The sequence below is a fragment of the Myotis lucifugus genome, unplaced genomic scaffold, assembly GCF_000147115.1.
Source record: "Myotis lucifugus unplaced genomic scaffold, Myoluc2.0 scaffold_418, whole genome shotgun sequence".
Taxonomy (NCBI): domain Eukaryota; kingdom Metazoa; phylum Chordata; class Mammalia; order Chiroptera; family Vespertilionidae; genus Myotis; species Myotis lucifugus.
Window position 1 is genome coordinate 348564 of NW_005871466.1, and position 17617 is coordinate 366180.

General features: G+C 42.7%; 2 protein-coding genes across 5 annotated transcripts in view; one reads left to right on the forward strand and one right to left on the reverse strand.

Moving 5' to 3' along the window:
• Positions 1 to 3830: 3830 nt before the first annotated feature.
• Positions 3831 to 10851, reverse strand: LOC102424663 (40S ribosomal protein S4, X isoform-like). Of its 3 annotated transcripts, none has more exons than XM_014467883.2 (2): positions 10727 to 10851; positions 3831 to 4712 (listed from the first exon to the last, which is right to left on the reverse strand). In XM_014467883.2, exon 2 carries the CDS (start codon positions 4674 to 4676, stop codon positions 3885 to 3887), a length of 792 nt encoding a protein of 263 aa, XP_014323369.1. In that variant the 5' UTR covers positions 4677 to 4712; positions 10727 to 10851; the 3' UTR covers positions 3831 to 3884. The 3 variants fall into 3 exon arrangements, with proteins under 3 accessions (XP_014323369.1, XP_014323370.1, XP_023599658.1); XM_014467884.2 differs by having other exon boundaries at positions 3831 to 4708; positions 10727 to 10840; XM_023743890.1 differs by having other exon boundaries at positions 10764 to 10799.
• A 28-nt stretch (positions 10852 to 10879) lies between these two features.
• XRCC2 (X-ray repair cross complementing 2) overlaps positions 10880 to 17617 on the forward strand; it is a 162740-nt gene continuing 156002 nt past the window's right edge. The window contains exon 1 of one of the 2 annotated variants that reach the window (XM_006102561.3): positions 10880 to 11076. In XM_006102561.3, the coding sequence (XP_006102623.1) occupies positions 11038 to 11076 (39 nt within the window). In that variant the 5' untranslated portion in view covers positions 10880 to 11037. The remainder of the gene's footprint in view (positions 11077 to 17617) is intronic. The other variant, XR_002826194.1, reaches the window with a different exon arrangement.

A 17617-nucleotide genomic window follows, 5' to 3' on the forward strand; every position in this document is an offset into this window, starting at 1 on the left:
TTTATGATTTCAGAGAGGAAGAGACAGGGAGAGAGAAACATCAATGATGAAAATCATCAATCTACTGTCTCCTACACGACCCTTACTGAAGATCAAGCCTGCAACCGGGGCATGTGCCCTGGCCAGGAATCAAACTGGGACTTCCTGGTTCATAGGTTGATGCTCAATAACTGAGCCACACTAGCTGGGCCAGTTTATCTTTTTTAAAAATTGTATTTATTGATTATAGAGAGAGGAAGGGGGAGAGAGAAACATCACGCTGTTGTTCCACTCATGGATTCATTCATTGGTTGTTTCTGGTAAGTGCCCTGATTGGGGATCAAACTTGCAACTTTGGGGTATTGGGACAACACTCTAACCAACTGAGCTAACTGGCCAGGGCCTAATCCATTTATTTTTCATTTCACTAAGTAAATTTGATTGTATCTATAAACATGCTACACAATATAATGTATTTAAACATTTTTTCCATGTTAGGAGACATACTCTACAAATTTTTTTAAAAGTTATCTTGATTTTTAAAGTTTACATTTCCAGCTGCAAAAAAAAAAAAATCACACGAGTATCTGATTTTTTAATTTATGCAAGTGAAATTCAGATAACTGACCTGGTAGGTGTGTTCAGTGGTAGTGTGTCAGACCTCACACCGAAGGGTCGCTGGTTCGACTTCTGGTCAAGTACACATACCTTGGTTGAGGGTTTGTTGCCTGGCCCTGGTCGAGGCACACGTAGGAGGCAGCAATTGATATGTCTCTCTCACATCCATGTTTCTCTCCCTCTCTCCCCCTCCTCTCCTCTCCTCTCTCTCTCTCTCTCTCTCCCCATTCCTCCCTTCTACTCTCTTTAAAAATCAATGGAAAAAATATCCTTGGGTGAATATTAACAAGAACAAATTCAGATAACCAAGATAGTAGTCTTTAGAAACTAACAGTCTATAGCCCAATGCTGTAATAGCACCATGTATGCCAGATAATGGCATGATAAGGCTCTAATAGCAAGAACAACCAAATAAACCTTTCACCAAAAGTCATTAGCTTGTTTTCTTTAACTCAAAGCAAGCTTATTACTCTTAACATTTTTATTTGGCAAGAAACATGTATAGCCCTGGCCAGTTTGGCTCAGTGCATAGAGCATTGGCCTGTGGACTGAAGGGTCCCAGGTTTGATTCTGGTCAAGGGTACATGTTCGGTTTGGGGGGTGGGGGGGGGATGCAGGAGGCAGCCGATCAATTATTCTCATCATTGATGTTTCTATTTCTCCCTCTCTCTCCCTTCCTCTCTGAAATCAGTAAAAATATTTTTTAAAAAAGAAACATGTATAATTATTTTAATTCTACAATGCCACAGGAGAAATAAAGGAGCTCAAAACATTTTGGCCAGAAATGAATTGTGTGAAGGATGGGTGATGGGGAAGACAGAAGGCTGGGACAAGTGGGGGAAGACAGTTGTGGAATTCTTGCAGAACCATCATTTCACTTAAGAGTTGCCCTGGACAGTGTGGCTCACTCGGTACACCAAAAGGCTGCCAGTTGATTCCAGGCTGGGACACATACCCAGGTTGCTTGCTCAATCCTCAGTGGGTGTGGGGGTGCAGTTTTGCTCTCACATCTATGTTTCTCTCTTTCCCTCTCCCTTCCTCTCTCTCTAAAACAAATAAAAAATAAAGAGTCCAACTCATTCTGTGATGTTCTAGAAGCCAAAACAAGGACTAAACCATTTGAAATCCACAGAAATTCCAGTTCAAATGCAGGTACTATTATCTGTCATAGGGAGTGCTCAGAATGGCATTTAACATAGAATTATGTTATCATTTGTATTTTAAACACACACACACACACACATACACACACACATTTGGTGCTGGTTGAAGGAAGACTGCTACACATATATGAATACGTGTACAAAACCCTCTTAAAACAATACGTAGAGCCTTAACAATGGTTGCTACAGGAAGAGACAGGGATAGGATGGGGAATTACCCTGCTCATTTTGTTCTGCCTGTTTTCACATAATAAAACGAAAGGGAGAGGGGTGCCCTAGCAGTTTTTCTGACACCAATGGTGCTTAAGCAGACTGTCAGGCAGTGCATAAGTGCTTTAAAAGGAATTCCTGCTTTGGGGAAGGACCTGATCATGGTACCACTCAGGTCCCTTTTAACTTAGAGCTGTGAAGGTAGATTAGACAGAAGAGCCAGGGAAAGCAGGGGGGGGTGGGGGGGGGGAGGATATGAGGGGACTTTATCCATCCCATTTCATTCCACATTCCCAGAGAGGCAGAGCCAGCGGTGGTTATGAGGCAGAGAGAAGCCTGAAACCCCAATTTGACTTGTTTTCCTATGCTTTTCTTTTTCAAATATATTTTATTGATTTTTTACAGAGAGGAAGGGAGAGGGAGAGTTAGAAACATCGATCAGCTGCCTCCTGCACACCTCCTACCGGGGATGTGCCCGCAACGAAGGTACATGCCCTTGACTGGAATCGAACCTGGGACCTTTCAGTCTGCAGGCCGATGCTCTCCACTGAGGCAAACCAGTTAGGGAAACTGACATCTAAAAAGAGGTTAGTACTGAGCATAAGCTATTCAACTATCCCCAGAAATCCTGCGTTCATCTATTATTTATACCTTACAAATGCTAAGATAAAAAAATGAAGAAAAGTTAGATATTTCAGCTTGACAGGAGGCTTGTGGAGACTACCAGGAACAAAATAATTTTGAGTCTGAAGTGGGGGGAAATGAGCTTCCTAATTCAGTTATATTTTATTTAAGCAAGGCAAAAAATATTCCTTTGCCCCTCAGTAGTTAAAAAATATATAGATTATGAGAACTTATAATTTATATAGAATATTTTAGTCTTTTAATGTTATTGGAATTTTAAAAAATAATAATGTATATATTGAGGTATTTGTCACACTTTACCCCTCATTTTAGTTTGAATATAAAAGGTGATAAAATACATTAAATTACCAGTTTAAATAGCATCTTTTTATCCATGAACATCCTTGAACACATACATTTTTTAATAGGCTTTATTTTTTAAAGTAATTTTACATTTACAGAAAAATTAAGATAGTACAGAGCTGTCATGTACCTGGCATCAGTTTCACCAATTACTAAACATCCTACAGTGGTATGGTGTATTTGTTACATTTCATAAACCAATATTAATACATTACCTTTAACGAAAATCTTTATTTGCATTTTAATTACAATTACATAAAGTCAAAACAAAACTACTTAATTTGCTAGAAACCTACAAATTCAAATATATGCTGAAAATACATCAGAGTAATTGCCCATGCAGCTATGAGATAGGAAGTAAGAAATGTGACTAAAAGGGAATAAACAAATAAATGAAATAAGAGCTTTTCAGGAGCAGATAGCTGGTTACAAACTGAAAAGTACAATGAACTAACTCGGGTATCTAAAAAAAGGAGGAGGGCCGAAACCGGTTTGGCTCAGTGGATAGAGCGTCGGCTTGCGGACTGAAAGGTCCCGGTTCGATTCCGGTCAAGGGCATGTACCTGGGTTGCGGGCACATCCCCAGTGGGAGATGTGCAGGAGGCAGCTGATCGATGTTTCTCTCTCATCGATGTTTCTGACTCTCTATCTCTCTCCCTTCCTCTCTGTAAGAAATCAATAAAATATATTTAAAAAAAAAAATAAAAAATAAAAAAAGGAGGAGGTTGAAGTGAGAATGACTTTAGGGTAAAGGACTGTCATACTCATTTAGCTGTTAAGTCCCATAGGAAAAGGGAATGAAATTTAGGTTAGGAATTATTAGCATCTTAGTGGGAGTGTCCATTTTCCCCATCTCCCCCCCTCTCCCCCCCATGCTGCATTATCTTTAATTAAGTACAAACACTCTTCTAATCATGTCACCTCAGCTCATTTCACCAACTGTTTGGCCACCAGTCTCTTGTCGCTCTCTTCAGCAATGGTGAGGCGAATACCCTTTCCACGGGGAAGGGAAATCCATGTTTTGTTGCCTTTGCCGATAACAAAAATATTGGAGAGCCGGGTGGCAAAGCTATTGCCATTGGTATCTTTGACATGAACTACGTCAAAAGAACCAGGGTGTTTCTCTCTGTTGGTGATCACACCAATTCTTCCCAGGTTGGCACCTCCGGTGATCATACACAGGTTACCTGTGTCAAACTTGATGAAACCGGTAATTTTGCCAGATTCCAAATCAATCTGAATGGTGTCGTTCACCTTGATGAGGGGATCAGGGTAGCGGATGGTAGGAGCATCATGGGTCACCAGATGAGGGATTCCCTTGGTGCCCACAAAGATCTTCCGCACTTTGCACAGCTTGTACTTGGCCTCCTCAGGTGTTATACGATGAACAGCAAAGCGACCCTTGGTGTCATAGACCAGACGGAAATTCTCTCCTGTCTTATCAATGCTGATGACATCCATAAAGCCAGCAGGGTAGGTTATATCGGTTCGGACCTTGCCATCGATCTTAATGAACCGCTGCATGCAGATCTTCTTTACTTCATCTCCTGTTAGGGCATACTTAAGTCTGTTTCTTAGGAAAATGATGAGAGGGAGACATTCTCTCAGCTTGTGGGGACCGGTAGATGGACGAGGAGCAAATACCCCGGTCAGTTTATCCAGCATCCAATGCTTTGGAGCTGCTACACGCTTCAGGTGCTTCTTGGGACCACGAGCCATGGCTGTGCTAGGCACGGAAAGAGGACTCTCTTCTTGCTTAAAAGTAAAAAAAAAATCACAAGGGGTCAAATATATGGTAACAGAAGGAGACTAGACTTTGGGGGGTGAGCACACAACAGAACATACAGATGATAGATTATAAAATTGTACACCTAAAATGTATATAATGTTATTAACCCATGTTAACCCAATACATTTAATTTTTAAAAAAGAGTTAAGAATCACAGAATCTATAGTTGTAAAAGGCCTTAGATCTTTGCATCTTCTGGAAGCAACTGTGTTAGGAAGACTGAAGAATTTACAGTTAGATAGACCTGGGTACTTACAAGCTAGAGGACTGCATAATCACTAAACCTCTCAGGTCCTCAAAGTACTCCCTATAAGAGGAGGGTAAATACCTTGCAGGGAAGAGTTGGAAATCATATACATAGAACAATAACCATAGTGTCTGGAATATGACTCTCAAGCGGAAGCTATTATATACTCCAATTTCCCCACTTCACAGAGGAAGAAACGGAGGCTACTATCTCATGGAAGTTAGAGGCACACCCAGGAACACATTTAAAACCCATTTAAATGGATTTCATGTGCATATACCTAAGAGTGGAATTGGAGGCATGATTTAGGATTAATTCCTAGAAGTAGGACTGATGTATCAAAAAGTTAATAAATGTAAAGTTTTGTTAGAGATTGCCAAATTCCCCTCCAAAATGACTGAACATGTTTGCATTTCTACCAGCAATTTATGAGTGCCTCATACATTCTTTTAAAAGAGAAGTGATGTCTCTAGAGCCGTGGTCGGCAAACTGCGGCTCGTGAGCCACATGCGGCTCTTTGGCCCCTTGAGTGTGGCTCTTCCACAAAATACGTGTGGGTGTGCACGTACAGTGCGATTGAAACTTCGTGGCCCAAGCGCAGAAGTCGGTATTTTGTGGAAGAGCCGCACTCAAGGGGCCAAAGAGCCGCATGTGTCTCGCGACCCGCAATTTGCCAACCACTGCTCTAGAGCATTAAAACTTTCAAAACCATGTTGTGCAAGATGGCCCATGGAAACAGGTGTGCCTAAGGACTGGCCTAGTTCCACCAGCACATAATCTTCATTAGGAACAGGGTGAGGACTGAGAAACTCATTTAGTACAGAGCAGCTATTCAATTGTAAAGCCTGCTTCCTAAGAGACTGATTCTTTATATGTGAGGAAAGATTTACTTTGTATAGAAGTGCATGGCATGGAAGAGGAGGGTGACCTAGATATGTGGCTTTGCATATATGGATCCTCATTGTGGAGGATATAATGAAGTAGAGGTTGCCTCCCCAACATCTACCCTACTTCCCCCAACTACTCTTATTTTGTTGTTCTCACTGTCATTTCCTGTTATCCACTCCTTTCCACAAAGCCTACAACCTTTGAAAAAACATACACCAACCCCTGTGCCTAAGGTTGAGAATGTGGCTCAGGCTTCAGCTAACCAGCCCAGTTATTCCTGGATTGTTTAATGTTTCAAGTATGGACACATAGTCCCATGAGGGGAACAGTAAAAAATAAGAAGCTGTCTAGAGAAAAAAGAAACTAGGTACCTGTGTAATTGATCCTCTCAATTAAACTAACCTTTAAGCTGTCTTACCTCTGAACTTCCAGCTGTCTGATCCAATAAATTCCATTTATTACTTAAATCAGTAAGAGCTGGATGTTTTGTGATTTGCAACCAAAAATACTCTAATTTATATAATGAGCAACATTAGTATTGCCCACAAGACATATTTCATAAGCTCATGCTATTCCCTAGGCTTTTAAAAGAATAGATGGGTGAAAAATAGTTATCTCTACATAAAGCTTTTTCATGACAGAAAAGTTTGTTCTGCTAGTAATGGCCGATGCTACTAGTTTAAATTCTTGCCTTTTAGAATCCCAGAAGGACATTATTGTTATCAGCTTTAAATTTCTAGTTCAAATCATAAAATTTAGATCCAAACCATTATCAAGAAATTTTAACAAGGCATAAAAAGTTTTTAGGTCAGAATGAGAGGCACGTACATCTATTTTGCCACAATTTAAAAAAAAAGTCTTCCTGTCTGTCTCAATTATAGTCACATCTATGCTTCTTGGAGCTTCTGCTTTGTTCACGCAAAATGTTTAATTTATCCTGTTTTAGACTGTTTAGTGTGGGTTATCAAGAACTGTAAAGAGCCTGCAAGTGGACAAGTTAGCCTTACTCATAGCAATAGCAACATCCAGAACATCAATATTTCCTTGCACTGGTTACTGGAGTCCCTGCAACCACAGGGCAATGGGAAAAGGGTAAGGGAACGCTTGCAGGTGAAGTGGATGGCATTACCCCAGGGGAAACCAGGTCAGGAAACCCAAATCTTTTATAATGGGCAGTAGAGGCATGACTTTGTTTACTATACAAACAACTGACACCTTGTATCAAAAACAAACAAAAAAAGACTTCACTTTTCTAAGACAGGAAATCCAGGAAGGACCCTACCCAGTTCTAAAAGGATTTTAGCTCTTAAGCCATCACCATCTCAATACCATCAGAATTGGATTAACATTTATGGACTTGCTTGGGGGAGCAAATAATACAATTTGGCACATTTAAAATTTTTTTCTTTAGATTCAGAATACTGCTTCTATGTGTGGGAGTGAGTGGGGAGAAGGAAGAGTAGGTGAGTGTTGATGGTGGGACTGTGCCAGCTTGTCCACTCTGCCTTCCATCACAATCCACTGACCTTTCCCCCCCTTTCCAAGGGCTTTTCCTTCCTAACCATATTCTCCTCGGAAGGAATTGCAATAAACAGTTTTTTCCCCATCTCATATTCTCAGAATATTTTAGTATGTAGAGAAGTTTCAGCACCCTTTATGGTTAGCTACCCTGGATAACTACCTGATGGGCTCATCTCTTAATCTGGCCCTAATCACTGCCATTATAGTAAACAGGAGATATATACTGAGTAGATATTGAATCTTTGGCACTATGTTAAGTGATGATCTAAGCAATAAAGGAAATTAGAAAGGGTATCCATATTTTGTGCTAGGTGTTGTGCTAGCTGTTTTAAGTACATTTTTTCATTTAGCCATTACAGCACTTTGTTAACTAAGGTCCAGGGTGATAAAGTAACATGTACCATGGTGATAAGTAACAGAACCAGGATGAAAATTCTAGCTGCATTTGACATCAAAGTCCAAGGTGAGTTCAGAAAATTCATCTTGGAATTCAAGAAGACTGTAACTCAGGGGAAAAAAAAGCTCTGTGCAATGAGAAAAAGAGTGCTAATATATGCTAAGTATTAAATGTGATTACAGACAGCCGAACCGGTTTGGCTCAGTGGATAGAGCGTCGGCCTGCGGACTCAAGGGTCCCAGGTTCGATTCCGGTCAAGGGCATGTACCTTGGGTGCAGGCACATCCCCGGTGGGGGGTGTGCAGGAGGCAGCTGATCGATCTCTCTCATCGATGTTTCTAACTCTCTGTCCCTCTTCCTTCTTCTCTGTAAAAAATCAATAAAATATATTAAAAAAAAAAATAAATGTGATTACAGACAATGAGTGCTGCAGGAAAATATCCTTAATTAAAATAATTACTGCCATACTCTATAGCAGTGGTTCTCAACCTGTGGGTCGCGACCCCTTTGGCGGTCAAATGACCCTTTCACAGGGGTCGCCTAAGACCATCCTGCATATCAGATGTTTACATTACGATTCATAGCAGTAGCAACATTACAGTTATGAAGTAGCAACAAAAATAATTTTATGGTTGGGTCACAACATGAGGAACTGTAAAGGGCCAGAAGGTTGAGAACCACTGCTCTATAGTTTTATGAAACCCACTGTTCCATGTACTAGAATGGATCAAGAACCATTTTTAAGGAAAATTTTTAGCAGAGCCTATAGATGGGTAACATTCGTATAGATTACTTGACTTTAACTTAAGTTTTGGATTTCTACTATCTTGCTTTCTTCTTCAGAGAAAGAAACGTAAGCCCTCAGATTAAAACCTCCTCAGCCTTTCTGAGCTACCTACCCCCAAACTTAACTGCATCTGCACCCATTCTTTTTTTTTTTTAAAAATATCTTTTTATCGATTTCAGAGAGGAAGGGAGAGGAAGAGAGAGAGAGAAACATCAATGGTGAGAGAGAATCATTGGCTGCCTCCTGCACGCCCCCACGGGGGATCGAGCCCGCAATCTGGGCATGTGCCCGTGACTGGAATCGAACCCAGGACCCTTCAGTTCACAGGTCGATGCTCTGTCCACTGAGCCATTCCAGCCAGGGCTTCTTTTTCTTTTTTTAAAATATATTTTTTGTTGATTTCAGAGAGAAAGGAAGAGGGAAACATCAATGATGAGAATCACTGATTGGCTGCCTCCTGCATGCCCCTCACTGGGGATGGAGCCCACAACCCAGACATGTGCCCTTGACTGGAACTGAACCTGGGACCTTTCAGTCCGCAGGCGGGCACTCTATCCTCTAAGCCAAACCAGCTAGGGCTGCAGCTATTCTTGACTCCTTGTCTCTGCTAGTGGGTGGACAAGACACCCTCCCCTATCTAAAGCTGATTTTTATACCTATACACTCCTTCCTTTTCAGATCCTGACTCCAAGTATGCTGCTCAGATGGTGTTTGTTTGTTTTTTAATATATTCTTATTGATTTCAGAGAAGAAGGGAAAGGGAGAGACAGAAATATCAATGATGAGAGAGAATCATTGATTGGCTGCCTCCTGCATGCCCCCTACTGGGGATCGGGCCTGCAACCGAAGTACGTGCCCTTGACCAGAATCGAACCCGGGACCCTTCAGTCTGCAGGCCGATGTTCTATCCACTGACCCAAACTGGCTAAGGCCAGAAGGTGTTTTTAACCCTTAAGTCTCTATGCCTACCAGCATTTAAACATGCCCCAGGCTCTGCCTTCTTAAAAGACTCTTCCCTCATCCTATACAGAGGTGGGCAAAAGTAGGTTTGCAGTTGTTCTAAAGGGAAGAAGACATGCAGGTTAATAGCTTCATTAATAAATAATAGCACAAGAATAAACTGTTTCGTGTACTCACAACTATAAACTTTTTTGCCAACCCTGTATTTTTCTAGATGTTACCTCCTTCCTTCATAACCAAGTGGTTTTGTTTTGAGGAACCGTCCGTATTCATTTCACATTAATGCGTTGACTCACTACAATCTGGTCAACAGAGTAATGTGGGCCAAAGTTGCACCCCATTTCCTCCTTCATAAAACGGGGATAAAAAGTACCTGCCTCATAAGGTGTGGGCGCAACGGGTTATTATACATAAAGTAGTTAGGCCCTTGCCTGGCAGATACCAAGCACTGTGTTAACGATCAGTACCATTATAAACATTTTTTTTTTTAAATCCTCACCCGAGGATATTTTCCCATTGATTTTTAGAGCAAGTGGAAGAGAGAGGGAAAGAGAAATACCGATGTGAGAGAAATGCACGGAAGGTTGCCTCCGGCGCGCCGGGCCAGGGCCGGGGCTGGGGAGGAGCCTGCAGCCGAGGTACACGCCCTAGGCCGGAAGCCAACCCGGACCTTTCAGCCCGCAGGCCGCGCCATGAGCCAAGCCGGCTCGGGCCTAAGCATTATTTTTTAATTACACGCCGACAAATGTAAGACTAAGACAACCGATACAGCCGTTGTAAAGTAAAAACACATTCCGGTAAAGCAAATGGTTGTAAACTCCGTTCAGGCACGGCTCTTACTCTGTTGTATTCCCAGAACGTGGCGCAAGGCCTCACGTGCACGAAATACTCCATGTCCGTCTATGTGTCTATCTACTTAATGTCTATCTTAACGAATAAACACTTGGTAACCAATAGTACTAAAATTCTATCTCCAAAAGAACTGGATAAATATGCAGGCCCGCTATATTTTTAAAGTTCTTTTAAATTTAGCGTTTTTTTCCCCTCAGAATTCACTACGAATCACTTACGCAGCCAGCTGGAGGCTTTTAACCCAAAAATAGACCCAAAATGCCTGTTTACTCGGTAAATGGTTTGTTAGTAGTAAAAAATAATAAAAAGTACACGCTGTTAATTTTACCTAGTAAAAACGAAATGAAGTTTAAGAAAGTAGTCACCCGCCGCGCCTCGGTCTCCGTCGCAATGGTGTCTCACGCAATAGTGTCTGACGCCGACCCCACGCTCTCTCGCGCACGTATAGCCCCGCCTCCTGCGCATGCCCACTTCTGCGCACACCCGCCTCCTGCGCATATCCACTTCCTCCCGGCCGAGGGCGGGCGCAGCGCGCACGTTCGCGTCCGGGTCAACAGGTCAACGCGCCTGACTGGCGCCGCCGTAAATGGCGCTGGTGGCGGGAAAGTTGAGTGCCTGGTTCGCCGAGCATTCGGGGCGATGTGTAGTGACTTCCACAGGGCGGAGTCTGGGACGGAGGTGAGAGTCGTTTGGGTGCGAGCGAGAGGAAAAGTGGACAGGGAGGACTGGGGGATGAGGGAGGCCGGAAGCCGGGAAGGTCGGGAGTGCGGCTCGGGGCCGGGGACGCACTGGGCCTAGAGTCCCGCCACCTGTGTACCCCACCCCACCTTTGCACACGCCCACCTGTGCACCCGCCCACCTGTGTACCCCACCCCACCTGTGCATCCGCCTGTGCAACCCACCTGTGCATCCGCCTGCCTGTGCACCTGGAGCCAGGCCCCGTGACGCGGAGTCTCCCAAGACGGGCGGTCTGAAACGCAGGCTCGGAGCCGGAGGAAGTCACTCCGTAGATACGAGACATGCGTGCACAGATGGGGGTAAAATTGGACCTCTCTGCTCTCTGGGATTATGGCTCAAATCTGCCACAGTTTAAGGAGGCGGTCACTGGGCGAGAGGAACTCCGAGAAGGGAGGGGTCGCCCGTGGGAGCCGCTTCTCCGGAACAGGCGGTGTTTGAATCGTCCGTCGCCCTCGCCACCCCAGGTTACATTTCCAGCCTAAGTAACTCCAGAGCCACAAGCGATTTGATGCCCTGCAAGAATTTGTTTAGGAACTGAACCAACAAGTGTCAGACATTTACTATATGTCACCCACTGGTTAAGGAATAGGAGTCAGGAACAGAAGGAACAACTTGTGCCATTAAAGAACTAGGAAAGAGGTTGACTTAAACATTACAGTGTGTGTAGGTCATGCTGTCCGGTAGAGGGGGGACTAGCTGGGAGGAGCAGATGCCTGAGCGGCTCTTCGAAGGACCGTTTGGAGGTGGCTCGGCGTTCACAGCGGAGAGTAGCCAGTGCACGGCTCGTTCAGGGGACCCGCAGGCAGCGCGTGGAGCAAAGCCCGTGACTGAGAACAGGTGGGAGGCGAGCTCTGGGAAAGGGGAGAGGTGCAGCAGGAAGGGTCTTTTATGTGGGCGAGGGAAGGAAGTGTTAGGGACCTAGAATGCCAGGTTCTCCATCTCAGTGTCACAGAAGTGAGCAGGGAACTCAGTACAGATCAAGCAGAGTTTATTGGAAAGAGCTTGTGAAGCCCTGGCCGAGTGATTCAGTGTTAGAGCGTCAACTGGCACACTGAACGGCCTCGGGTTCGATTTCCGGCCCTGGTTGGGGCGCCTTCTCTCTCCTCCCTCCCTTTCTCTCTCCTCCTTGCCTTCCACACTCTATTAAGACATCAATGGAAAACATCCTCAGGTGAGGATTAGCAAAAAAAAAGAAAAAGACCTTGTGCACAAGGGAGTCAACCAGCAGAGGGAAGTCGAGCTCCCCAAGGGGTCCTTGTGGGTGTCTTGTAGAGCGGCCTTGGCAGGTGTGTAGGGCTTGGGAATGAGGATGCAGTTCATCGCCCTCCTACCATCGTCGTCAGGCCATGGTTGATCCCAGGGTGGTCGTAGGGCCTGTAAAATAATGCTTGCACAAATATTCCGGTTACCATTAAATGGACAAAACAACTCTAGCAGAACATGTTTCTGGAAAGGATGTCATCATCATACATTCTTTCCTTTAAGAATGTGGTTAAGTTCCTTTAACTACGGACTTTTACTGAAAGCCCAAAGCCATAGTCCGGCCTCTAAGATGGAGTTCTTCTGGTCACGATGGAGTCCAGTACGATCCTATACTGTTTCAGAAGACCAGTTAGCAAAGAGTAACATTTAGGCTTTGCAGGTCAAGCGGTTTCTGTCACAACTTTTATTTTCGATTTGGCCTGCTGGCCTTGGGTTGCCAGCCCTTGCTCCTTAAGAGCAGAGCCACTGGTTGATATAGGAACCACTACAGTCACAACCTTACTTGTTTAAATGATCATTTGACACCAGGTTAAACTGAGATGACTTGCAGTCAGAACAAGCCTAGCTAATCCAGAAAATGGGAGCCCAGCACAGCCAAATCACTGAACAAAGATTTAGCATCATATCCTGTGCCTGCCTGTCTGCAGATCCCAAGCCAGACTGCCTTGCTCATGTTACTTGGAGTGGCGTGGAGGGGAGAAGAATAGGCAGCTGGGCAGTGGGTGCTCCTCTCTTCTTTCCCCTTTTGTTAAAACCAATAAGCAAGCCTCTTTCCCGTGAAGTGCTTACTGTTTGGATGGTGTTTTCTTTCTGTGCCAATTAGTCTATTTTAGGGATTCTACTTGGAGGCAAAGTCAGAAATTATCCCAAGGAACTGAAATAAGCTACTTTAAAATTTTAATCCACTAGAATTACCACCTTAATAATGGCTAACCTTTCCCACATCTTGTGAATCGTAGGGAAAAGACATTTCATACAGGCTCTTCCAAGGAAAACAGAGTTGCAAAGACTGTTTTCATAGATCCTAGGGATGCAATTTATGGTAGGCCAAATAGAGAGTAGAAAACCTTATAAAATAAGCCCTTGAAATAAGGAAGACAAGCATTTGAATATGATTTACAATAGAATAATCCATTTTTACCTTGCTTTTGTGCCATAGCAATGGAATTTTTGCATTTATATCCTGAGAGTATAGAAAAGATTCACAGCCCTGTCTGATGTGACTCAGTGGACAGAGCGTTGGCCCACAGACCAAAAGGTCACAGGCTTGATTCCAGGTCAAGGGCATATACCTAGGTTGCAGGTTCATTCCTCGGCCCCAGTCAGGGTACATGCGGGAGGCAACCAATTATTGTGTCTTTCTCACATCAGTGTTTCTCTTTTTCCCCTTTCCTTCCTCCCTCCCACTCTCTAAAAAAATTAATGGAAAAAATATCCTCGGGTGAGGATTAACAAACAAAAAAGAAAGGAAAAGATTCACAGCGATTTTGGTATTATCCAACCAATGGCTTCATTTACACACAGTTGTTAAATAGTGTTGTATTTTACATTGTCAAATATGGTAACATGCCTTGAGTTTTAAAATAATTGATAATAGCCCTGGCTGGGTGGGTCAGTTGGTTGGAGCCGTGTTCCGTACACCGAGAAGTTGCTGGTAATCTCTGTCGTGGTGCCTATGGAAGGCAACTGATCAATGTTACTCTCAAAAATCAAGCCCAGTCACAGTTCGATTCCTTGTCAGGGCACATGTCCAAGTTGCGGGCTTGATCCCCAGTGTGGGGCATGCAGGAGGCAGCTGATCAATGATTCTTTCATCATTGATATTTCTATCTCTCCCTCTCTGAAATCAATAAAAAATATATTTTTAAAAAATCAATACAGTGGGGCCTTGACTTACGAGTGTCCCGACTAACGAGTTTTTTGAGATACCAGCTGTCTCTCGGCCAATTTTTTGCATTGAGTTGATAGAGTAATTTGAGTTAACGAGCTCCTTAACGAGCTCGGTCTTGGAACGAATTAAACTTGTAAGTCAAGGCCCCACTGTATACATGTCGTCGGATGAGGATTAAAAAAATAACTGATGATAAAAAGTTGAAGGTGTTCAGTTATGGTTGCTACACACAAAATTTTGTCTGCTTTTTTCTTTAATTAACTTTGTTATAATTGTTCTATTATGTTTATTATTATTTAAAAACATTTTTATTGATTTCAGAGAGGAGGGGAGAGGAGAGATAGAAACATCAATGATGAGAGAACCATTTATCAGCTTCCTCCTGCACACCTCACACTGGAGATCAAGCCTACAACCTGGGCATGTGCCCTGACCGGGAATTGAACCGTGACCTCCAAGTTCACAGGTCGATGCTTAACCACTGAGCAACACCAACCGGGCTATATTTATTATTAAAGTAGTACATGCCTATCACAGAAAATTCCAGTTCTTAAGGGGAAAGTAGGAAACTTCCCCACTCCAAGTATCATCTCCCAAAGTGAATTTGTACATCCAGAAATTTTCTAATGTCCTTATTTTGGAGGCTGAGTGAGATAATGCTGGACTAGAGAAGTTCAGAGACCTGGATTCTCATCTTGGCTCTGCCAGTGACAAGCTTCGTGATTTTGGATAAGTTATTTTACCTGGGCTGCTCCCTTTGTACGCTGAGGGTAGTGGGCAGTGATTTCTCAGATCCCTTTTAGTTCCGCCTCTAGGAGGTGGGTTTTACTATTTGTATCCTTTCACCAGGCACAGTTTTCTCTGCATAGTAAACACTTGATAAATATTTGTTAATGATAATGACTGGTTGTTGCGATTTTTTTCTTAGGAAAGGTACAGGGAGGCCTTTCCCCCAGAAGCAAATATTAAAAAGACAAGTATTTAGTATTTATTAAGTAATAATATTTTGGTTTTGTGTGATAGACTTTTAGAACATCTGTCCCCTTCTCTCTTTGCTTCCCTTCTTATCTAGAATAGAGTCGGCGCTCCAACATTACCATGACTCCATTATAAACCCCATCACCTTCCTTGTGTCTGTCCACCCTAACTGACTTTCCTAACCAAGGTTAAACCCAGCTGTCTACTTTCACTGTGTTTCTACTACCTCAGCTGAATATTGCTAGAGAAAATCACAACTGGGCCTACTGATTTCATTTGAAAGTTATAACCATCAACCTCAAATGGATACACAGTCCAACCATATTTCTATAGTAATTAGTTCACTTTCTCATTTCAAAATACAACCTATTTCTGAATTCCAGACACATGTTCTATTTTCTTGATATATCCACATGGATGTCTAATAGGCGTCCCAAACTTACCATGCTCATGATTGAATCCTGGATCCAGGGAAAACAGAGAGTATTAAAGAAGAGTATTGTATGTATCAATGTTCAATTTATCATTGTGATAATTATAATGTCCTTGTGCAGGAGAAAATAATTTTTCTAAGGAGACATAGTATATTAAAGTATCTGAGGGCAAGTGGCTCAGCATTCCTGTCCTTTCTGCCCGCAGAAATTCCCATGGCTCACGTCCTCACTCCTTCAGGCTTCTGCTCCCCTGTCAGCTGAGAAGCCTTTCCTGAGTGTCTAGGACAGTGGTCGGCAAACTGCGGCTCTTTGACCCCTTGAGTGTGGCTCTTCCTAAGCCTTAGGAGTACCCTAATTAAGTTAATAACAATGTACCTACCTATATAGTTTAAGTTTAAAACATTTAGCTCTCAAAAGAAATTTCAATCGTTGTACTGTTGATATTTGGCTCTGTTGACTAATGAGTTTGCCGACCACTGCATAAGCAGTCCTTCCTGCTGCTGCTGTTTATTCCTTTCCCGTGCTTATTCTTAGCACTTACCGCACCTGATGTTTTATACTGTTTATGTGTCTCCTCCCCATCTCCCGACCTGCCATTTAGGGACATGAGAGCAGACTGTTGTCTGAGTTTTCTCCTTTGGTCCCAGTGTCCATAGCAATAGTTTGCATATAGGTGCTCAATGATTGTTTAGTTGTTGGATTTCATGTCTTCCTCCTTTTCCCTCTGCCCTCTCTCTACCTCACCTCATGTGTCATTGAGAAAACAAGAAATTTGACAAGCACACCGTTATTTTTTCCTATTGTTTCCATTTCAATCAGAGAACACACTCTGTATGATTTCAGTTATTTTAAATGTGTTGAGACTTGTTTTCTGGCCAAGGATGTGATCTGTCCTGATGAATGTTCCATGGGCACTTGAAATAAATGGACATTCTGCTATTGTTGGGTGAAATGTTCTAGTGTGTATATGAATTAGATCCTCTTGGTTGTGCTGTTTAAATCTTTTATATCCTTGATGCTTTTCTGTCTAGTAAATCTGAGAGGTGGGTGTTGAATTCTACAATTGTAGATTTGCCTGTTTCTCCTTTCAGCTGGATTAGTTTTGCCTTACCTGTTTCAAGGCTCTGTTTGATATATACACATTTGGGATGGTATGTTTTGCTGGTGGATTGATTCTTTTATTATTATGTAATGTCCCTTTTTATCTCTGGTAATTTTCTTTGCTCCGAAGTCTACTTTCTTGGGTATTAATAGAGCAACTTTTTCATCAAGTCTGTATTGATAATAATAAACGTTAACATTATTATATATAACAATATATAATATATGTCAAAATAATGCTCATTTTCTCTGAATTCCCTCCTGTAAAATAAAGGACAACTTCTCTCCCTGTGATATGGTTTCCATCCATCCTATTTACCCTCCTCAAGGACATCACTCCTGCAGATATTTCTACTCCTAGGTCATTTCCCTCTGTTTCCTGCATCTTCAGTCTTCTTTTCCACCAACCATTTCCATCAGTTTTCTAAAATAAAAAAAAAAAAACACCTGCCTAGATCCTCCTGTGCCTCGACCTTCGCCATGCATAAATGAAAATGCTATACAAGAAATATGAATTTAGAAGGCATTGGGGGTCCGGGGGAGTCTGTTTCTTGAAGAGACACACTGACTTCTGGTCTGGTCCGCCTTTTATTTACTTGAATACACATTTGCCTTTAGCAATGCATACAGACATATCAAAGGTAAAGTTTGATAAACAGTAAAAGGATTATCAAGTTAGGGAATTGCCTTGAGCCACTATTATCTCAACACAATTGGTGCTTAGTGTCAGCCCTGCTAACGCCCAAATTTCATCGGCCTTCCAAGTTCTTTGGTGTCCTGCACTCCTCTAGCTCCATTCCTGTACTCTTCAGCA